Source organism: Danio rerio, chromosome 19, assembly GCF_052040795.2.
Source record: "Danio rerio strain M-AB ecotype USA chromosome 19, GRCz13ab, whole genome shotgun sequence".
NCBI lineage: Eukaryota > Metazoa > Chordata > Actinopteri > Cypriniformes > Danionidae > Danio > Danio rerio.
Window position 1 is genome coordinate 36,823,932 of NC_141039.2, and position 24,225 is coordinate 36,848,156.

At 36.8% G+C, this 24,225-nt stretch overlaps 1 protein-coding gene across 3 annotated transcripts in view; it reads right to left on the reverse strand.

Annotated features, from left to right (window-relative positions):
- Window positions 1-4,041: 4,041 nt before the first annotated feature.
- elp2 (elongator acetyltransferase complex subunit 2) overlaps window positions 4,042-24,225 on the reverse strand; it is a 50,877-nt gene continuing 30,693 nt past the window's right edge. For 2 of the 3 annotated variants that reach the window (XR_015516007.1, XM_087294611.1), the window contains exons 17-22: window positions 21,195-21,267; window positions 16,916-17,105; window positions 10,655-10,776; window positions 9,428-9,570; window positions 9,226-9,339; window positions 4,042-4,444 (exon numbers count right to left, since the gene is read on the reverse strand). Coding sequence is in view for 2 of the 3 variants with exons in the window: in XM_087294611.1 (XP_087150737.1) it covers window positions 4,279-4,444; window positions 9,226-9,339; window positions 9,428-9,570; window positions 10,655-10,776; window positions 16,916-17,105; window positions 21,195-21,267 (808 nt within the window). In the remaining variant the exon portion in view is untranslated. The remainder of the gene's footprint in view (window positions 4,445-9,225; window positions 9,340-9,427; window positions 9,571-10,654; window positions 10,777-16,915; window positions 17,106-21,194; window positions 21,268-24,225) is intronic. The other variant, NM_001044925.1, reaches the window with a different exon arrangement.

Below are 24,225 nucleotides of genomic sequence, written 5' to 3' on the forward strand. Positions count from 1 at the left end.
AGTTCAAAACGGAGCCGTCAAGACGGACAGCTGGACACTTCGGGACTCAAAGTTGCTGCAGTCATGATGACCGATCACATGGCGTCATCATATTTTTTTGTTATTTTTATTTATAACAACAAAACATTTACAAATAAATCAGAATACAGTTTCTACAAACTATAGTTCCTTTTTAAACAATAAGGGAGAATTATGAATAAAATATATAACAAATGCATGAGAGAAATAAGAGGAAATGAGAGGTTAATATAAACATAAAAACGAACAGGTCTATTAAATACAAAGCAATAAGCATAAATTCTAGGAGTTAAACATCACTCTTTAGGCTAATACTTCTTGTTTGAATCTGCTAAAAAATGGTTTACATGTACATTTATGTACATTTATAGATATAAAAATTTCCCATGTAAAAAGCAAAACAAGGTGTTTTGATTAGGTCTTAATAAATGACATTATTTTGGATAATGAATGAATTTTCAAAAAAGCATTTTAATCCAAAAAGATTGTGTTGAAAAGAACAAAAGGTAAAATAAGTGAGCGATGTAGAAGTTTCCCAGAAAGAGCAGGTCGCCTTTAAGCTGCTAAACAGGAAATAAAATACATATTTATATTATAATAATAAAGCCATTTTATAATTATTTAATAAAATAGTTCTTTACTTTAATTTGTTAAGAGAGCTTTAGGGTGGCAGGATCAATGATGATGATTTTCTTATTTCAAGTCTGTAAGACTTATTTGAGTTCATATTTAGGTTATTCACTAAAATATATCATTTAAATCGTTCATGGAGATGAATGCAGTAAATAGTCTGTATAAAAAAGTTAAAAAATAAACCTGTGCAAACAAGCTAACCTTTATAACCAGATTATTTAACAAAAGATGATTACTGCAGTAAAATATTTGTAGTCTTTTAATAAGCAAGATGTGTACAGGATAGAGAGGGTGTGAAAAGTGAATTGTTTGTTTTGAAACTTTTGAATCGGAATTTGTCCAATTATAAACCCGAAATACACGTGTTTGTTGTCATGTGGTGAACTCGGCCAATCGTGTAATATCGGTGTCGTCATCAAAGCTCCTGCAGTCGCTCTTCAGAAGCTGCATGGTCTGAGTTTGCCGTCTGATCTCGGAGCGCTGTCGCGGTACTTTGATGCCACATGTGACAGTCACGTGGCGTCGGCGCAGCATCAATCCGGACAAGATTTCTAACCAGAATGCACCGCTTTAAGACAGATTTCGATCGATCTGCGCAGCGCTGCATGAAGTCGAACGCACCTATTAGCTGTTTGAGCGGACTGATGGGATCACCTGATACCGCGAGTGACCAATCAGAATCAAGTATTACCTCACAACATGAGGGCGAGTACACCCAAATAAAGGCAAACCCTTCATTTTTAGCGAACCTTCTCTTTAATTCCTACTTTGCCTCACTGAAAAGCTCTACACTAAACAATGTTTTGCTCTTCCTCTCACACTTTTACACAATCATAAAACAGAAAGGCAAGACAGATGAATCTGTAACGGGTGCTTCTGTACATCAAGTGTGATGAATTATTGAGTGTGCAGGGACTTCATGCCAAACTGGATGCTGGAGGATGTAAGCAGCCTGCATGTCACAGTCAGCTTTCCCATTCCATCAGGCGCTCAAATATTTAACATGTCAGTACTAGACAGAACACAGAAGACCTTTTCACGTTTCAAAACAGCAAAACATAGACGGGTCAGTGGCTGTCCTCAAATAGCACACAGCGAACCATGTTACTGCAGTACAACAGATAAAGTTTAGGAATGTTAAACTTTACCAAAGAAAATCATTTTGACTCTTGGAAAGGTCTTCACGTAGATGTTGAACATGGCTTGACAGTTGGAAGTCGGGCCTGGATTTAAGACAGCCCTTGTTTTGAGGCCCTCATGTGTAAGATTCTGTTGACATTTGACAGGTTTGGTTCCATTTTGAAACAAGGTGTGATTGTTTTGTTAGTGCATTTTCAGTAAGGATGAACACTGCCGTCTAAATCTTGGTGCACACCAGACAAGTGGACTGCTGAAATGATGGATGTTAGTTAATTTACAAACAAATATGAATGCAATATGGACCAAAACCATTTAAATGAACTACAAACAGTACACAACTTGACAAAAGTCTTGTCGATCTCAGTTGTAAGAGCAACAAATAATAACTTGACTTCTGGTTGATCATTTGGAAAAGTGGCAGAAGGTAGATTTTTCAGATGAATCCTCTGTTGAACTGCATCCCAATCATCAAATACTGCAGAAGACCTATTGGAATCTTGACAAAATCAGTCAAGTTTGGTGAAGGAAAAATCATGGTTTGGGGTTACATTCATTATGGCGGCGTGCGAGAAATCTGCAGAGTGGATGGCAACATCAACAGCCCGAGGTATCAAGACATTTGTGCTGCCCATTACATTACAAACCACAGAAAGTGACATCTTCAGCAGGATATAGTGCTGCTCCTCATACTTTAGTCTCCACATCAAAGTTACTGAGAAGGAAGTCAAGGTGCTCCAGGATTGGCCAGCCCAGTCACCAGATATGAACATTATTGAGATGGAGGAGTCTTCGAAGATGAATCCAAAGAATCTTGATTAACTCTGGGAGTCCTGCAAGAACGCTTTCTTTGCCATTCCAGGTGACTTTATTAATAAGTTGTATGAGTCATTGCAGAGATGTATAGATGCACACGTCCAAGCTCATGGGAGTCATACATGATATTGATTCTTTTCCACTTCACCATGACTTCATATTCTTTACTGTACATTTTTTCTGTTCGCTGACAAGACTTTTGTCTAAGCAAAGTCAGACCTTACTTTCCTAATGTAATGATCATCATTTTCAAATGAAATCATATTTTATTTAGCTAAAATTAGCGTAATCTAGAGGCCTTTGCCTTTCGTATTAGTCGCTTCTATTATCAAACGATCAAATAGAAGTCAAGTTATTATTTGTTATTCCTAAAACTTTGATAGATGACAAGACTTGTTAGGTAATGTACATGATGTCACAAAATATGACCCTAAAAACAACAGAATGCTCAGGCATACCCATTCATTTCACTATGGTTCTAATATCACATTTTCAAGTTCAAAACAGGCTGCAGAAATTACTGCAGTAGATATTCCAAATATATTATTATCCTTTTTTATTATTTTGTTTATTTTTCCTATTTTGTAGAAGGTTCTAAGTGAACCAGGGCTAAATTAATCATTTTATTTTGGGTCTGGATTTAAACCAGAAGTGAACAACCTAAACTGAAATCCTAAAGTCTCTTTCTAGTATTCATGTATACTTACAATAGGTAAAGTACAGGGTTTATCAGAATGACAAGTTTCACATATAACCTTTCAGCAATCAAGTAAACAAAATTGTAGTTCACCATACAGTATGGTAACCAGGTTTAAATCTTGTGGTTATACTTAAAAAAACAGTAATAATTTAAGTTTAGTATTCCTAGAGTTTTCAAGAGCACTTTAATAGGAAATTTCCAGGATTTACCATTATGACAAGTAAAAAAATTGCATATAACCTTACAAAAGTGATTTGGTTACACCATGTAGTCTTGCAGCCATGCTTTCAAAACGAGTATTTTTAGGTGTTTTAGCATTTGCTGTGGTGTTTTGAGTAAATTATTTTCTGTGGTAATCGAAAGCATGTCACAGATGTCGTCGAGCTGAACTGAAGCCAGAAAACATTCCTTTAATGTCTCAAGGATGAATGTCATTGGTTTCAATAAAGGAAGCGCTCAATAAAAAGGAGCACTTTTCCCTAAATGAAACACACTATTTCTCCTGTGAATGATTCACGCCTGGTGAGTCTATGGCCCTCACGGCTCATTGTACATCTTATCCGAATGTTCATCTGTCCTTCAGGCACTGGAAACAGAGGATGTGAGCCGGATTTTCAATTCTCTTACCGTCACTTATGCCTGTAGGTTATTACAAGAGGATTCGTGGGACTTGTGGTGCTTTAAAAAAAGAAAATAAAAGAATTATAGTTAGCTTGAGATACATCACTCCAGTGAAATTTCATTACTAGAAAAGAGCCATTTATTGTAATACAAAGTGATATGTTTACATCAAGCAGTACTCCATAAATAGGACATCATATTGTGTTTACAGGCCGTAAGTAATAGAGTTAAAATTCAAAAGAACAGAAGCTGATTTAAGGGAATGAGAAAAAGGCTCCCATCATCCCCCATGCCTGCTGAAAATGTTTCAGCAGTTCAGAAGATGTAGTTTGTCACTGCTGAATATCAGCAGGTCATAGTGCAGATAGGTTGATGTCGAAGATTTTGACGACATGATCGGCACCAGCGCTTGCTAGCTGGACCCAGGCCTGCTCTTCTTTGCTGTCCTGTCCACCATGGCCACCTCGTCCCAGCCTCGGCCTCCAGCGCAGCCTCTTTACCACCATTGTGTGACCCTGACTGTAATAGTTGGTTAAGGAAAGTATGCACTTCTGAATTACATTTTTTTTCATTCCATTTTTTCCCCCATTTCCTATTCAGTTGAGCAATTTATGGCGAAATTACTAATAACTAAGCTTTAAGAACCCTATAAAATATTTTACATTTTTACATCTCTAATTAAACTTTTGCTGTGTGTTCGCACCAAAAGCAGGGAGAGCATCAAAGTAGCTGGAAGTCATTCTTTTTTAATGAGAGCCGTCGGCAAAAAGCGGCAAGGAGAGTTGAAATCAAGTCAACTCTATCGTAATGCGCTAAGACAACATTCGGTATCAAGTGATCGGAATGTAAAAGTCCACCGCTTGAGAGGATTTCAGAGAACACGTCCTGTGAACTTTGGTTCCGACCACAGTTGTTCCCAAGGGTTAGATTATTGAGGTTGCCGGATTTCCAATTACTTATGTTTTCTTAAGCCCTGCTCACACTGAGATTTCAGCCACAATTTCGTCATCTGAGACTAATTTGGGAAATCCTAAAAGATTCCTGAAATCCTAGGCTAAAATCTGTGATCTTCTTCGCTTATGCCGAGTTCAGACTGCATGATTTTCGCCCTGATTTTGACTCGCCAACAGGTTTTGAGAAATCGCAGACAAATGCCTGAAATCACAGGCAAATCAGTGATCGTTCACGTGAGTGACAATCACACAGTATAAACTATCAAGGACACAATATGAGAGAAACATTAATAAGTCGCTGACACCCGTGACATATTTGGCATGCTAAGTATCTAGAGCTGTTGACGATTCAAATCATGCCGTGTGAAAAGTTTTATGATTGAAAAAGAGATTGCTAATTTTCTTCAAAAGCCAGGTCAGCAACACAAGTTTCTAAAGCTAAAGCCTTTTTTTCCCATTATGTAGTTAATAACGAAAGATATATTATGTGACCTTATGTTGTTTCCATGTGATTTCTTTTGTTTGTTTGGTTGTGAGACGTATTTTGGACAAAGTTGTCTGTGATTCTCCCTATTTTAAAGCCAAGCAGTGTGAATTCTCCTGTCGCCGATCCATCCTACAGTGTAAACACAGTACCGACAGAACGCTAACCCAGATAGTCATGCAGTGTGAAAATATCCGTGACACAACTACTTTAAAAATCATGCAGTCTGAACTCAGCAATAGTGCTCGTTGCGATCAGATTTGTCCTCCGATGAACTTCTGGCAGTGTTGGAAGATTTCAAACACGTTCTTGCAGTGCGGCAACAGCAGTGATGAGCGTCAATCCAAGAACCAATAGGAGCGCTCCGAATTTGAGGATGTAGTCCATGCGACAACTCAAATGACCACGGGGAAATGTAAAAACAGCTTTTTTCTTTCTAGTTTTGTTATTGAGGCATGCTGTGTGCAAAATTGCCGCTACAGATTGTTTATGTTTGCTGTGAGGAATCATTTTAGAACGCGGGATAGTGAAAGTGTCACACCTGGATTACGTCAAATTCCGGGGGAGTTTCTGACTTTATGACGGCTGACATGACTTCGTACAGTCTGACATGCTACAATAGTTTAGGATTATTAAAAATAAAACAAAAAAACATGCAATGTGAGCCGGCCTTTACAGGGACATAACTAAAAAATTTATTTTAAAAAAGCTACTGGTGAGTTGCTGATGTGCATTAACGTTATTTTTAAACGGCAATATCATGCTAACTATAATGACAGTACAAAACGGTATTGCTGCTTCAGAAGATGCCAGACATATTGATTAAGTGGAGCAAAGCCACACCACATGCAACAACTTGATCTTCTATAGTTAAATTAATTTGATAAAAAAAAAAAACACACAACATATTCACGCTAGAAAGCATGTTTTATGGAGGAATGTAAATTATTTGCTGATATGCTGCAACAGCCCATTTAAATACGAAATCAATGTTGTTAATTTTGACGCCAGCAGAGCAGTGAAGGCAGACAGCGTTGTTGCCAGGGCGGACAGAACGAACTTCAACGCTTTCGCCGTCTTCAGTGTGAATGCACAGTTACTCTGACATGACCACATTGATTCATCTTGATTCTAGTCGAATTTGCAGCTGGATTTTCCCAAAACGCAAACAAATGAATAAAACACGCTGCATTTTTTCATAGTGCAACAAAAATTGCGAAAATAAAGCAAAAACAACTAATTTTCACTTATTAGTGAAATATATGTGTCCTAATAGTGTTTTTAGCAGCATGGGACACATATACGACTGTCAACAGCTCAAAAAATGTGTTTTGGTGTTTCATGACCCTTTAAAGACTATCTTTCAGTTTTATATTCACAGACAACAGTCAACATCATGATCTGACTACGTGTACAGCACTAATTTGACTTATTCATGCCAAATTTAAAAATAAAAAATAAAAAAAAATACACAATTCTGTTTTTTCCACAATGCAGAAATCCAAGGGCTGAAAGCCACAAGCATGAATAGACATTGATTCAAGTCAACATGAAGCTCCCCTTGCATGCTGCCTGGATGTTTTACATCAGCTCTGCCTGTCCGAATACTTCCAGCGGTGAATATACACCAAATTCAAAAAATAATCCAAGCAGAAGAAGAAACACATGAATCAATCTTACTTTCCAAAACTTACCGCAATGCCTCTCCAAATTCCACTTCTCGTGCCCCCAAGGTGAGTGACTTCTACGTGAAAGTGCCTACACAGACAGTTTATCAATTACACCTACAGAAAGAGAGAGTTTAGCCAGTCGGGACTCAATCCACTGTGGGGGAGAGAGATACAGCTAGCGAGAGGCTCGGTGCAAACAGAATGCACAACACGGCCTGGCCTCTCTCTGACACCTCATTCTCTCTCTTCACGGATCAATGCGGAAGCGGCCCACGGGAGCCCCCGTATCAACCTGAAGCTTCTCCTGAGCAGCGTGGGCCAGCTCAGATACATGCGGCCCTTTTGTTGTCAATTATACCACCAGCGCTGGTCTCGGGGAGGAGGTATGACTGTCTTGTTTAACTTGAGATCGTGTCACTTTTAGGGAGAGTGAGGAATCGTGAGATTATTTATAGGGACACATGGGACATTTTAACAGGGTAGTGCGTGTAACTATTTCAAATTTAAAAGTACTGCACAGTTTTGGCATTGCAAATAAAAATATTTTAAAATGTCATTACAACTCAAAATAAATATAAATATTCTAATATTTTGCTGTAAACAAAATCTAAAACTTTGATTTTTTTAACATTTTTAACATAATAGTTTTATAAACAAATTTCTAATAACTTTTGCTATTTTAAATGAATTCTAGTATCTTTGTCATGATGACAGTACATAATATTTTACAAGATAATTTTCAAAATACTAGTTTTCAGCTTATTTAAAAGGCTTTAAACTAGGGTAAAGGCTGATTTATAATATTTATCCAGTGCAGCCTTCGCATGGTCGCATAGCCCTCGCTGTGGCTGACCTCTCAAAAAATGTAACTACACATCACAACAACCCATAGTACAACCTCTCTGATTGGTCAGCTTGGTAGCTGTGGCAAATGTCAAAACACAAACCTGTTGGAGCGAGTGTTTACAAGTGTTGAGTCCCGTGAAGTAGCTCTAGATGAAAATTGTTTTGTGTTTACCTTATTATTAAAGTTGTTGCAAGTCCGCCAGTTCCCACTTCTGAAAGAGCGAATTTTAGCTAAAAAAATGATACAGACGACATAAAAACCAACTGCCAGCTAGCGTTTCGGAAGTGTTATTGCAGAGCAACACAAACAGTATGCAGAGGTATAAATGCATGACTGCATGCTAGGCAGGTAGCTTAGCGTCAGATTTTTCCTCCGATGAAGTTCTGGCATTGTCAGATGATTTCATGTGTGTGCGTCATGCAATCACTCGACGCAGAAGTATAAATCAGCCTAATTAGGTTAGCAAATCAAGTTAGGGTAATAGGTAAGTCATTGTATAAAAGTGGTTTGTTCCGTAGACAACTTGAAAAAAAAATATTGCTTAAGGGAACTAATAATATTGACCTTAAATGATTTTCAAAAATAAATAAAAAATAAATAACAATAAGGCCTTCTCCAGAAAAAAATAATAAAAGAGGAAAATACTGTGAAAATGTTCTTAATTCACTGAATATCACCTAAGAAATATTAGGAAAAATAATAATAAAATATGTATACCTTCGATTTATTTTATTTATTTATTTTTATATATTTTATTAACAAGAATATAAAATAGCCCCAAACATTTAACTATATTTGTAACTATATTCTGTACATATGGATGTATGGATATGGAAATTTATTTTTTAAATATATACTATTTTAAGCAGAAAAGCAAAAATTCATGAAAGACTAAAAAAAAAAAAAAAACAGATATATATCTTTTGTACATGCATATTGTCGAATGCGTTCGATGAGCCACTAAAAACCGTCTATTTTCTTCCTCCAAGGGTGGATGGATGGAAATGTATTTTTGATATGTCCCATTTTAAGCAAAACTTAAAGAAGGATAAAAAAAACACAACTGGTAAAGGAAAGAGTTTTTTTTCTTTATCTTTTGTACATCCATATTGTAGAATACGTTCAATCAGCCACTAAGGACCATCGATTTTTTTTTTACTCCTGACCCAATTTCTAAACATAATGGGTTGTTAAAATGTGCTAGTCAAATGGGATTTAAATGGGACTTTTTCCAGAAATCATAAGTTTGTTTTGCATCTTAACAAAAGGTGTAAACAAGTCCCAGGAGTACTGGGAGTTTGCAAACTCAACTTCAAGAGTATAAAAAAAGTGTAAAGTAAGGATACCAAGCATCGGTGTCTTTACATCTGCTCCAGTCTGATTCAGAAGACAGATCCTCCAATGGCTTCCATTTATACAGCAAAATCTGTCCATTTTCCAGACCCACAGCCAGCAGATAACTACACATGCAAGTAAGTATTAGTAAAAATTTGTCCCAGAGAGATGACACTGATTTTAATGATGGCCTCACATCCTGCGTAACGTTACCTGTGATCTGAACATAGAAATGGGCAGATAGACACGGCAGTAGCTGAATCTCCAACATCCAGAACAGAAGAGCAGGAGGTCACACGTGCATCCTCACCCTCTCCGACAGCAACTCCAGAGCCAGCATGACCCCAGATGATCACCTACAAACACACACGATAAGGTCAAATGGCGCAAATCACAAGGAGAGGAATGTAAGAATACTTTTAAGTTGCATGCAGTCAATGATTTATATTTCCCTCATTACATTTTTTTGTCACATAAAGAGTTTTAATAGTACTTAGTGAAAACACGTTTAAAATCTTGATCTTCACAAGTAGTGGGTCAATTAAATTGAATGTTCACCCAAAAAAAGGTCCCACTTAACTACTATGTAAATACAATGTAATTACTGTGTTCATAATGCATTTGAGAACACTTGTGGTGCACTTGAGTTGGGATGGGGGTTGGGTAATGGACAGGTTTGGTGGTGTGGGTAGGTTTATGGGTGGGTTAAGGTGTAGGGAATGGTCAGCAGTGTATTTACAAATGTAATTACAGAAGTTAATTACAGATGTAATTACATACAGGTATTTAATCAAGCATAAGTACACAATGAATACATGTATTTACACAATAAGTACATTGTAACAAACTATTAATTCCTGTGTAAATACATATTAGTTAAGGCCACTTGATATAAAGTGGGACCAAAGAAAATTCTATAGTTTACTCACTCTTGACTTATTCAAAAATGATTTGAGTTTGTTTTTGCTCTGATGAACACAGTATAAAAGATATAAGGAAGAATGTTGGAAACCTGAACCAGCTGACATCAACTGTAGGAAAAACAAAATCTGTGGAAGTAAATGGTTACAGGTTTCCAACATTTTCAAAATATCTTCTTTTGATATTGAAACAAGTCAGTGGTGAGTAAATGATGGCAGAATTTTCAATTTTGGGTGATCTATCTCTTTAATGCAAACATGTTGAGATTCCTTTATGAGCTAAATCTAGAAAATTAGCGGCCAACAAATTTTTGTTTTCCTAATGTATTTTACCCTACATCTTTTTCACCACAAACCCACTATTAAAAATAATTATATTGCAATAAGTTGAAATGATGCAAATGGATTACTTCATCAAAGACACATTGAACCTTGTTTAACAAAATTATTTTGATAATAATAACTCTTAAAAATCCATACATAACAAAACAGCTGCCATGCCATCAGGAACAGAACCTACCTTTTTATCTCGACTTGATGTCACAAAGTACTTGTTGTCAGCGCTCCAGTCACATGACCAAATGATGCGAGTGTGGACTGATGTGTCCTTACTAGTGTTTGCATAGAGAGAAAACATCGCCTCTGTGAGGAAAAAATAAATACATTTTTAAAAGAGTTATGAAAATAGATCTGTATTGGCTTCTGCTAATATTTCTTGTTGTGAATTATTGCTTAAGATTTTAAATAACAGACTCAAAGTAGCCTATATGGTATTATCACAGTATTAACCTAAGCTGCCAAAAAAAGATTCATTAACAGGTATAATTACCTTATTTAGTGTATTGCTTCATGATATATACATGCTCAGAGTAATTATTATTATTAAACTAGCATGTGTTAAAACAGCTAGTCATAGTTTATAAAACAGTTGCTAGGGTCTTGTAAGTGGTTGCTAGGGAGTGGCTAGTAAGTCTACAGGTCATCAGTGATTGGCTGCTGGCTAGACTGAGTTGAATGAGGCCTGACTGTAGTCTGTAGGACAGTCTGATGTAGAGTTATGAGCTCACAAAGGTTGACTCAATGTTAAGTCAATGGCAGTCTTTTACAATGGAAGTCTATGGGACAGTTGCTAGGGTACTGTAAGTGGTTGCTAGGGAGTGGCTAGTAAGTTAAAAGGTCATCAGTTATTGGCTGCTGGCTAGACTGAGTTAAATGAGCCCAGTTGGAAGTCTGTAGGACAGTCTGATGCAGAGTTATGAGCTCACAAAGTTTGACCCAATGTTAAGTCAATGGGAATTTTGGGAATTTTCCGGGTCGTTTTTCGGAAAACCGAATGTCGGATCAGTCAGAAAAGATATAGCAACCCGAGTCAAACCAGTTTGAAGGTTTGACGAAAGTTTGAGGTATGAAGCTTGAAAGGGTTATGAGGAGATGCACTTTAAAATTAGTCTCAGAAGAAAGAAGCAGAATAATAATAAGTTTAAGTGAGATAACAGTATGTTGGCTTTTCAATCAATCAAGCCTTTATTTGTCACTACACTTTCGTATAGCGATTTATTTCAAGCCACCATAATAAATCAAATTGTAAAAGGATGATAAAGTACAATAGGTAACACTTCACAATAAAGTCTCATCGGTAAACAAAAATCATAAAATAAAATTGTTGGTTATTAACTACATATAATAGAATGATTATGAGTTTCTTAATGCGTTATTAGACATTAACATCACCTGATTTTGTAGTTGTCATTTCATGTACCTTAGTTTCATTAACAGTTAACAAATGGAAGCTAAATGAGTTCATGAACAAAAGTCTTCAAGCATTGATGCAGTGATGAACAACCACTGTCAACACAATGTGAATATTCTTAAAAAGACACTCTAAAAATAACTTTGAAATAATAAGTAATAAAATAAACACAATAATAAATGATTATTCACAGTATTTTGAAGTGTCCACAATAATGAACAATACTGTGTATTAGGGGTGTCAAAATTAATTGTTTCTTCGGTGCACCGCGATGCAGACGCGGTCAATTTGGTATCGATTCAGTAATAATCATAACCGGTTATTATGTACTGACGTCATTTATCTCCTATGTGTTCTGTCGTGAGGGATGTGAGCGCCGGTATTTATAACACTCAGCCAACTCATGGCCGGCCCGTGGCATAGGCACCATGGGCAAATGCTAAGGGCGCTGTACATCCAGTGGGGCGCCAGAAATGAGCTCGGTTCAGTTGGTTTTGTTTTCGATATTCCTGACACACATTCAGGTATAGACACAATAACTCAAAAACCTCTTACCCTCAAAAGATCTAAAGTGTGTTTCCTACAGAAAAACAAAGCTGGTTATGTTTCACAGCTGTCTTTATTTATTTTTTTCGCTCGACATTACGAGCACTGCTCTTATTAAGCCCTCGCAATCTGCGTTTACTTTAGCCGGCAGAGCTCGCGCTGAGAGAAGCTCTCAGTAAGGGACCGTCGGAAAAGTGCTTATTTTTTTCATTTTTTCGTTTTTCTGCTCCGCTCAGCGCGAGCTCTCCCTGTTGCGAGGGCTTAAGTGTGTGTGTTTGTGTGTGTGTGTTTGTTTGTTTGCTTGCTTGTTTGGTGCTGTCAATGTTTGTGTATGTGTTTGAATGAGAGACAGTGCGGTGCTGTGTGTCTGTGTGTTTATACAAACAGCTTGTTATAGCCTCCCCCCTAAAATATAACACTGTATATGGAAAGCATCGTCAATGCACTGTGATGCACCGAGATATCGAATTGAACCGAATCGATGGCAAGATAATCGTAACAGAACCGTGAAACCAGTATAGGTTCAGACCTCTACTGTGTATGTCCATTATCACCATACAGTGAATGACTATCAGCACATCAGTATTTTTCTTAATTCAATGCTAAATTAGCATTCACAAAATAATAAAATGCAGTTAGTATTCTTTGTTCTTTCTCTACACTCAAAATGTTTTATTTTTATTCAGACCCTATAGTTTTTCATGATCTTTTTGTGATTTTTTGCGTTAAAAATTTAGATTTTAAATATATATACATTTATATTATTTTAATTTTTGTTATTATTTTGTGTTTAAATTAAGAATTTTGCAGAATCGCAAAAAAAAAATCTTTTTGTTGATTTTGCATTAGATTCAGCCATCGCAAAATCACGAAAAACTAGGGGGTCTGTTAATTATGTCAAACTACGTATTTAAAATAAGCTGAAAAAACTAAATTATTGAGGTATTTTTGAAGATAACTTAATTGTTTTTATGTTCAATCCACTTTAATTTGTTAAAACAATTAAGCTTAATCAAATTGTGTTGAGACGACATGAAGCAATTGTGTGGAACACAGCATTTTTTACAGTGTAGACTAATTAAGTGATGGCCTAGAGTCCAGTTATCGAGGTCATCACACCCTGGCGATGCCACCTTGGCCAGTAACCCCTCTCCATGCATGTGCCCTGAAACACACCAATACACAAGCCTGCCTCTGCTAATTAAAGCTCAGGCAGCCGCATCTGGCCAGTCTCACACTGACGAGTCTCAACTCATTAGCCAGAAAACAAAAGAGAGGCGGTCCGACAAATAGAAGGGAGGCAGCAGGGGAGGCAGCTCGTCTCTGCGATAGAGATTTCTCCACACATGACACCGTTCGACTGTTCTCTGATCAGCTGTGACACTGAATAACCTCTCCACGTCTGCAGCACACAGGCTGTGAGTAATACCCGCCTCAACGAGAACGGACTGCGCCAGGCCTCGGACACGTCACAAAATGGAGGAAGAAAAACAGACGCTCCTCTAGTTATCTTGTGTCAACAGTGATTTAGCCGCGTTTTCGTAGAATACTCTTGAAGGGCGGTCACTGGGAGGTGCTAGACGACTGCCGCTAAATGCCAGGAGAATCTCAGGGCGGTCAAACATCTGCAAACTCTCAGTGTTGACAAAGAGAAATGGAGGAGGCTAAAAGCTGTCTATGAGTAAGGAGCTCGATAAACCCTGGAGGAAGCTGTTAGAGTTCCCATTCATCTTGCTGGATCTTATTTCTTAAGGGGTTTAAGGTATAGGGCTGCACGATTAATCAAAATAAACACAAAACTGTGATTTGTGCAGTTATCAAACAGCAAAGGCTGTTATTTAATTATTTAATATGTCTGTTTTGGAGTGAAGCAGTGCAGCGTGTGATTTTACATGCATGTAATTCATGATTCACAGTTTTCAGTGTCTCAGAAAGGTTTGGTTAAAGCCTGGTTCAGATTACATTCCTTTTTCCTCTTTTTTGGCATTATTTGCTTGATGTAGGGTGTCACAGATATTTATAAACCACAAATGGGCCTCTGAACACAAGATTGAATCATTTCTTCTTGTGTAGCGTGGCACACATGCCATGTCTGCGATGCTTTATGAGGTGACATTGACCAATAGGAAGCATAATCTCTATAATCACACTATGTACAGTTGCCTTAAACCAGGCCGAAGCATGTTTGCCCCCCCCTACCGTCTCCCCCTTTAGCCCGCACTCAGATTGCATTCGGGCCCGAGCACGCTTACATCATCGATGATCCACTGTTCAGTTTAAGAAGCGCTGTTGCTCAGCACAGCGGAGATTTCTTTATATCGTTAAATCATTTTAGTCATTTGGGCTGCAGTGACACGCAGTCATATTTTTCGCCGAACAGATCAGCCATCAGCAGATCAACATCTCTTATGTTTCTATTCACTTATTTTATGTTAAAGACAATGAAAATAACATATTATTTGCCAAAAAGTGAAATTACTGAACCTAGACATAAGAGCCTTAAAGAAATGCTCATTTTACAAGTAAATTCTAATCTAAACTCTTCAGTTAGGAATGTAGAAATTGGGTTTAGGTTTTGGGTAGGATTAGAGATGTAGAGATGCAGAATAAGATCATACTTTATACCTACTAATGAACAGTTAATATCTTGATAATAGGCATGTGACAAGCCAGTAGTTCATAGTGGAGCTGAAGATCTTTGCCTGAACCGGATGGGTTCGGGCTTAATTTCTATCATTTAAGACGGGGTCAGGCCAGGCTCTAGCCTGTTGCACGGTAAATGAACAGTCATGTGATGCATTTCAATTAGCGCAAGGAAGTAATCAAACATTTGTTACACTATTAAAGCCCATCCCTGCAAAGGGGAAACAAATGAGTAGTCAAAATGAGTGAATTTTGCAGAGTGGGAAAAATGTACAGCAAGCTGACAGGGAAAATGATGAGGTCACTCGATACACTGAAACCGCTTTCATGGAAAATGAAATGGATGTTCTTGGCTGGTGGAAGATGAACAAACAATCCTATCCAAAACTTGCAAAATTAGCCAGATGAGTAGTACTACAGTATGCATCACAGCCAGCAGCAGCAGTGAAAGGGTGTTCAGTGCATCTGGAAGCACCATCAGTGAGCGCAGCACCGTGCTAAAGCCATCTACAGTGGATTCAATAATGTTCCTCCACAAAAATATGAAGCCTACTCTTGGTGAATAAAGAATTTTCAAATGAAAACTAAATATTATTTAAATTTAAAATGCATAATGCAGACAGAGTATATAAGTTAATGGCATCATTCTTTTAATATTCAGCTTCACCGTCACCTTAAGGACTTAAGTAAACACGTTCTGGCTTTTAGGGTGCTTTCACACTTGGTTCATTTGCCTGGACCATACCCAAGTTCGATTGTCTCCCCCTGCCACCTCCTCGGTTTGTTTGTGTTTATACTGTCTTTTTTCCTTCTAACCCCGGTACGCTTGCATCATCGAGCTGCTGTTTTGTTCACGGCCATTGCTAGGTGACGGTCACGAAAGCAAGCGCCAAAATGGAAAGACATCCGCACATCGCGGCCATTCTGCTTTTACTGAAGCTTTTAGTTTTGGACCTACTGAAAGCGACTCGCGTCCATCTGTCGCAAAAATGTTATAAACATTCAGACATCACACAGTGTCTGCAGGAGCTGTTTTTGTAGGAGACATCACTGTGTATTACTGTGTTTGCTCTGGCTCAGTCCGGTACGAAACGTGACACACACACACACACACACACACACACACACACACACACACACACACACACACACACACACACACACACACACACACACACACACACACACACAAACACAAACAAACGTTATGAAAACAATAGTTTGTTGTACAAATGACGGTTCACTTCCGTGATTTGTTACGATTGCATTCACATTAGTAGTGAACCGTACCAGAGTTCGCATGAACCGTACCCCAGACCACCTCTTTCAAGCGGACTCGGGTACGGTTCACGGGTGCGCACCCGAGTTCAGAAGACACGTTAACACTAGCTAAACGTACCATACAATGGCATCAAACGTACCCGGGTGCGGACCAAAAGTGCTAATGTGAAAGCACCCTTAAAAAGCTGTCAATCAAAATATACTTGTCGGTCTCAGGCCATATTCTGTCAGGCTCAGGCCCTATCCGGCCTAACATTTATGGCCCAATTACAGCTCTAGTTAATAGCATGAATTATGACCTAAACTAAAGTGTTACTGATTTGTTAAATTGAAATATTGAAATGATTGCAAATGGTTAGAATTTACAGGACATTTTTTAATCGCTATTTCAGTGAATAAAAAACTAATTCCCATAAGATCCCTAGTTTTACACCAGTCAAGCAATTGCCACCAAAAAAAAAAAGAAAAAAAGGTTATACAGGTCTAGGAAATTCTACATGAAACAGGACACCATCTATACTTCAGTAAAATCTAAAAAGAAAGCGAAGAAATGATGCTCACCTGTATCCAAGTCAGGGTTTCCTCTTCTCCATAATGACCATGTGCGGTCTCGAGAAACAGCGAGCAGAAGCTGTCCATTTGGGGAAAAGGCCATCTGAGTAATGGTCAGGCTGTGGCAAGACAGCGACTGAAGCTGTTTCCATGATGCTGTGCTCCAGAGGAGAATAGATGCATGCTCTGCTTTAGAGGCCTGTGACAGAAGACATTTTTTTTAACAACTACCAGAAGCTCACATTTTCAGCATAGCTTGTCCTCTTTCTCTAAACCTCAACCGTAGGGCTCTGGTCCTACATTCAGCTCAGCCAGCAGGACTAGAGGATAAACCTCATGTCCACAGCAAAGTCATCTGAGCCTGCAGGACCCCAGCAGCAGCCCGACATCAGCCCTACTGAATAAACCTCACAATCTCTGCTCGAGCGTGAACAATGGCAGGTGACACGCAGAATGTGCTTTCACTCGGAAGAGCTTTGTGCACGATCAGCGCGGGTTTGACGGAACCACGGGGGCCAATCCAGGACACAAAACCAATGATCTCCTTTCAGCTGTCTCTGAATGTGTGTCACGGTGGCCGGAGGGCATCTAGGGCTGGCTTTTCAACCCTGGTCAGAAGAGTTCAATGCGTTTTTAAGATGACAGCTGGCTCATTACATAAAGAGAAGAGAAATTAACTGACATGTGGATGTAAGGTCGAAATTGGCTCAAGCTTGTTAGTATAAAATAATAGTATATGGGTGATTCTAGAGTTAGCATCTCCAACATAAACCTATTATTTTTACACAAAATTAAATGAAAGTTGTAAATAATAACACGCATCATTTCAAATTATCCCTGAAAAAAAAATTACATATGTACGTTTATGTAAGGACATTAATCTTGAAAATATTAACTTAAAGACCCCCACTATACCTATTTATTTGACCTTATCTGCCTCCTAAATTCCATACATGATGGGTAAACCTTCACTCCTCACATTCAGCTTGAAATATGATAAAACAACTTAAAAATATATGATTTTTATTATTTTGATTTGTCTTTACGAAGTCAAATAAATACTTGTGTGAAATATTTCAGTATTTTAGTTCTAAAATATCATTTTGTATGTGTCCCTACATTCTGGTCAACACCGCTTCATCGGTTACAAAAACAAAAAAACAAAAATAAAAACAGGATGATCTGTAAAGACATGTTAAAAAAACATGTCACTTTCTCTGGCGGAAAACAGGAAGTCATGTCTTTATTCTCTCATTAATTTGTACAAATGTTTAAGATACTAATAGTAGATTATTTATTTGTCAAATCAGTTATTGTGATGTAATATGATGGAAATGCATACAATTGTGTTTGAGACATGCCATGTGCTACTGTATCTGATTTGAGGTTAGAATCTTGAGCTAAAGCACAAAAGGGCATAAAATGTCAACTCAATCAATAAAAAAGTGTAACAATAAGAAAACATCAATTACTAACAAAATCAAACGTTCGCCTGCAAAATTAATCATTTTTCAGCCAGTTTTGGTTCACTGTTATTTTTAAATTTATTGTATATCATTCCAGTTAAAGGAAAACAAACAAATGTATGTATCCATGTATGTACAAAATGCATATATATGTAAAAGAAATTATTTAAAATAATTATATATATATATATATATATATATATATATATATATATATATATATATATATATATATATATATATATATATACACATACACAGTTGAAGTCAGAATTATTAGCTCCCCTTGAATTAATAGATTTTATTTTTTTTCCCATTTTCTGTTTAACGGAGGGAAGATTTTTTTCAACACATTTCTAATCATAATAGTTTTAATAACTCATCTCTAATAATGGATTTGTTTTCTCTTTACCATGATGACAGTAAATATTATTTTACTAGATATTTTATAAATACTTCTATACAGCTTAAAGTGACATTTAAAGGCTTAACTAGGTTAATTAAGGTAACTAGGCAGGTTAGGGTAATCAGGCAAGTTATTGTATAACAATGGTTTGTTCTGTAGGTTATCGAGAAAAAAAATATAGCTTAAAGGGGCTAATAATTTTGTCCCTAAAATGGTGTTTAAAAAATTAATAACTGCTTTTATTCAAGCGGAAATAAAACAAATAAGACTTTTTTCAGAAGAAAAAATATTATTTCCTTGCTCTGTTAAACACATACATACATACACACATACACACACACACACACATATATACATATACATATTAGGATATATATATATATACATATTAGGATATATATATATATATATATATATATATATATATATATATATATATATATATATAGTAAGGGTGTAATGGATCACGTTTGATATGTGATTCGTACAAATCACAACCCACAGTTCGGAACACACGAGACCCGCGGATTAACACATTTTTTTACCTGTAGATTGATCCTAAATTTGTAAGGATCGCAGAGAGATCCCCTCTCATGTCATTCAAATCGCATGTATGAAAGCATTTAGGCTTTTCTGTAAAATATAATGATGACAGAAGAAGTTGTGGTAGGTTTTTCAGGATGTGGTGAGTTTCTTAGGTTATTAAAGGTGTTTTCTGTTACTGCTTGTTTAGCCTGCATTAATAGATTCAGTTTGAGCTGCACGATTAATCATTAAAAGATCAAAATCTTAACACCTACGCAACAAATTATAAATGATGATGATTTGCATTTGTTTATTAAATCCTTCGAATTGCTGCATTCAAATCTGTGTTTGAAAAATGCAAAAATCAAGAAAGAGATTCAGTTTTTAGTCTTTTGAGTTGTTTATGAAGTTACAAACTGTTAAATAACACATCAGTACTATGATAATTTAGATAAAACCACTGATGTTTATGGTAAAGATTAAAATGACTGTCATGTCCTCAAAATTATGCTACTGAATTATTCTTTAAAAATGACACATCTAGCAATGAAACATGAAGTTTTATGAGTAAATAACTAAATCATTTACTGACAATGAGTCTAAAAATAAATATGGTTTGTACAAGTTATAATGTTAGATTTATGCATGTAGTGTTATCAGCAACAGTAGTATTAACAGTGTAGTAACATTCCTAATACTAAATATTTTACAACTTATTTTTATTCAGCTGATTATTTCTTGATTTTAGGAAACTAAAAGTGTCTTGCAGTGTTGTTTTTGTAATAAATGGAAAGCAAATTACATTTGTCTCCTCCCCTTTTTGGCTGATCCGAAAAATCATCTGATCCGTGACTAAAAACCACAATTTGATCCGAACCGTGAGATTTGTCATCCGTTACACCACTAATATAAAGGGAGGATATGTTTATACAGTTGAAGTCATAATTATTAGCCCCCCTTTGAACTTCTTTTCTTTTTTTAAATATTTCCTAAATGATGTTTAACAGAGCAAGGATTTTATCACAGATAATATTGATAATATTTTTTCTACAAAAGAAAGTCTTATTTGTTTTATTTCGGTTAGAATAAAAGCAGTTATTATTTTTTTAAAACCATTTTAAGGTGAAAATTATTATATACTATAAATTTTATTTTATTATATACTTATACAATAAAAATTATATAAGCTATATTTTTTTCCCAATAGTCTACAGAACAAACCATCGTTATACAATAACTTGCCTAATTACACAAAAAAAAATAAAAAATAAAAAGGGGGGCTAATAATTCTGACTTTAACTGTAGGTACAGGCTGAAGCAACAGAAGCAAGGGTGCATTAGTCACAATATTGACAAAACAGTAAATTTTTCTGTTTCACTCTTCTCACCGGAAGTCGAAGGTCATCCAAGTACAAAATATGATCAGATTTAGGTTGTCAATAAAATATTAAATAAAAAATAATAATAAAAAAAATTTCAAAAAATATTGATCAATTTTTTTTTTTTAGCTCAGATTGCATCTAAACTTAAAACAAGAAAAAAATATTTCTATTACAGTTTTGTATTACAGTATTCCTATATTTTCAAATTGCCTGAAAAACCACTTCCTGAAGACATCACTTTTTTTAACGATAATTGGGAGTGAGTGTGTTTTTCAACTTGCACAATTTGAAGCCTAATGTGGCCATGTCTCCACCTACTGGCAGTTTTTTTGTGACATTTATTTTTTTATTCATGACCTAAATCAGCCAAGGTACCAGCACAAAAACACAATCATCAAAATGCTTAATTGTTGTTCTTATTTTTTTTCGTTTGCCAAAATTGCACACCCCTTGCCCACTGCTACATTTGTGTGACACTAATGACCATCTGGCCACCCGTGTGATTGTACCTTACACGCCGAGGCCACCACCGTCCTCGCACAATCCGACGCCAGACAAAACATCTCAAAGCCATGCCCGTACCTGCAGAGAGAGGCTATGTTAATGAGGGCTCTGTCAGTACCTGCTCCCAAATAAAGCTTGAGAAGCGTGACAGCTTGAGAAAGACAGTCGGGGCGGTGATTCAAACGCCGCGGCTGCTTTGTGTGTGTCAGCGCTCTCTCCTGTGCTTATGGGAGTGGAAGAAAGCCGTGTGCTCTGGCAGCCATTAGCAGATCTGCTTAGTAATTTCCAGCGCTGGATGAATAGCTCACGAAAGCCGGGCTGTCAAAAGCCTTCAGCGCCTTACAGCTGTGTATGTAAATTATTAGAGTTTATCCAGTGCCACCCGCCTGTGTATCAGGGAAACCGACTTTGAATTCTTATTAATGCAAGTCTGTACATTAAAATCGATTGTAAATGCGAATATTTAATTATGAAAAATACCCTGTTAATCTGCAATAATTTTGGAAAACATCATTTGAATTATAAACCGCATTATTCAACTAATGCAAAATGCCAGTAAGCACCCGATTTTGTACTATATTGCGAGCAGTTTCAGCAAATGTCAGAGTCGTATGTCATTTTCTGTGTTAACGAAAGGTTAGGAAATACTATGCACAAGAAGGCAAACGGAGAGACAAATGCTTGCTTGATGCAAATGCTGCCATTGCACTGAAATTGCAGCAACAATTCTCTGTAAGCAAAGTGGTTGATTAGAGACGTCAAATGTCTGCTATTAATGTAGATGCTATTCAGGTAGCCAGATATCAGCATTTAAAGCAAATCTGCAGCTAAACTGCCGTGTTTTGTTTTTGTTTTTGACATATTATGTCTCAATACTGTAATTCTTCTTTACATGAAGTTGACAACATTCTATTATCCTATTGATAATAAAATAATAGAATAACATACTATATACACTCATGGCCACTTTATTAGATACACCTGTCGAATTGCTCATTAACCCAAATTTTTAATCAGCTAATCACATGGCAGCAACTCAATCCATTTAGGCATGTACACATGGTCAAGACGATCTGCTGCAGTTTAAATCGAGCATCAGAATGGGGAAGATAGCTGATTTAAGTGACTTTGAACATGGAACGATTGTTGGTGCCAGAGGGGCTGGTCTGAGTTTTTCAAAAACTGCTGATCTACTGGGATTTTCACGCACAACCATCTCTAGAAACTATCCACTGAGCTGCAAATTTGTGGGAGCAAATGCATTGTTGATGCCCGAGGTCAGAGGAGAATGGCCAGACTCCAGCTGATAGAAAGGCAACAGTAACTCAAATACCACTCGATACAACCGTGGTACGTAAAAGAGCAGCTCTGAATTCACAACACGCCAAACTTTGAGGCGGATGGGCTACCGCAGCAGAAAACCACACCGTGTCACTCCTGTCAGCTAAGAACAGGAAACTGAGGCTACAATTCACACAGGCTCACCAAAGTTAGACAATGGAAGATTGAAAAAACGTTGCCTAGTCTGATGAGTTTTTATTTCTGCTGCGACATTCGATCGTAGGGTCAGAATTTGGCATCAACAACATGGAAGTATGGATCCATCCTGCCTTGTATCAATGCTTCAGGCTGGTGGCGGTACAGTAGGGTAATGGTGTGGGGGATACTTTCTTGGCACACTTTAGGCCCATTAGTACCAATTGATCATCGTGTCAACGCCACAGACTACCAGAGTATTGTTGCTGACCATGTCCATCCCTTTATAAACACAGTGTACCCATCTTCTGATGGCTACTTTCAACAGGATAACGCACAGTGTCATAAAGCGCGAATCATCTCAGACTGGTTTCTTGAACATGACAATAAGTTCACTGTACTTAAATGACCTCCACAATCACCAGAACTTAATCCAATAGAGCAGCTTTGGGAGGTGGTGGAATGGGAGATTAGCATCATGGATGTGTAGCCAACAAATCTGCAGCAGCTGGGTGATGCCATCATGTCAATTAAAAAAACAAATCTGAGAATATTTTCAGTACCTTGTTGAATTTGCGCCACGAAGGATAAAGGCAGTTCTGAAGGTAAAAGGGGTCCAACCTGATACTAGTAATGTGTACCTAATAAATTGGCCGGTGAGTGTATATGGAAATCTGATGAAAATGCACTCTTTTGTCATTAAATGTTTGTCTGAAGTGTCTTTAAGAAATTGATACGATTAATGTGATTAATAGGATGATATATAGTAACTACATTTTGGTCGATTCTTGTCTAATGATTATGGTTCAAAAACATGAAGCTCAATAAAATTGCAAAATATCAGTTATTTAATATGGTACTTAACAAAAGAATTAGATTTTTCAAATTAATAATAGAATATCATTTTTAAACCATGTTTAGTGTATGCACTTTCGAACAATAACCACATAATCAATTCACAAATAATAATTAAAATTAAAATGATAAATGATCATATACCTGGCATTAGCCAACACACACAAAAAAACAAAGCAAAAAAAAAAATTGGTCAACAAATACATTTTATAAAAGGGCTGGTCCAGAGTCTATTTTAAGGCTTGGTTGGGATCATGGGGTGCAAAGCAAGGTGTGCTTACGCTTTATTTGATTAAAAAAAAAAATTACCTTATTTTTTCATATATTTTACTTTAATTATATACAGCTACTAAGTTAACATGGAAAAAGTCATCCAGATTTTCTAGTTCCTTCGACTCAAGAGGCTCTGATTGGTCGGCTAACATAATGTGCTGTGATTCATAGATCGACTGCACGTCACCAAGAAGAGTCATGCCATTACTAGCATGCTCTGTGTCTGTGTTGTATATATACTGTCAGTCAGTGTAACTGTTAGCTCTATCAGTTTGAACTTGAATCAGACAGAAAATGAAGAGCACACAGCTGAACCTCACATAACATCTGACAAATGTTTGTCATATATATTCAGGTTCTAAACATGTATAAATAATATAAAGCGTTCACATATCTTTTGCAAATTCGTTTTTTGAGCTGTAGAGAGGCCGG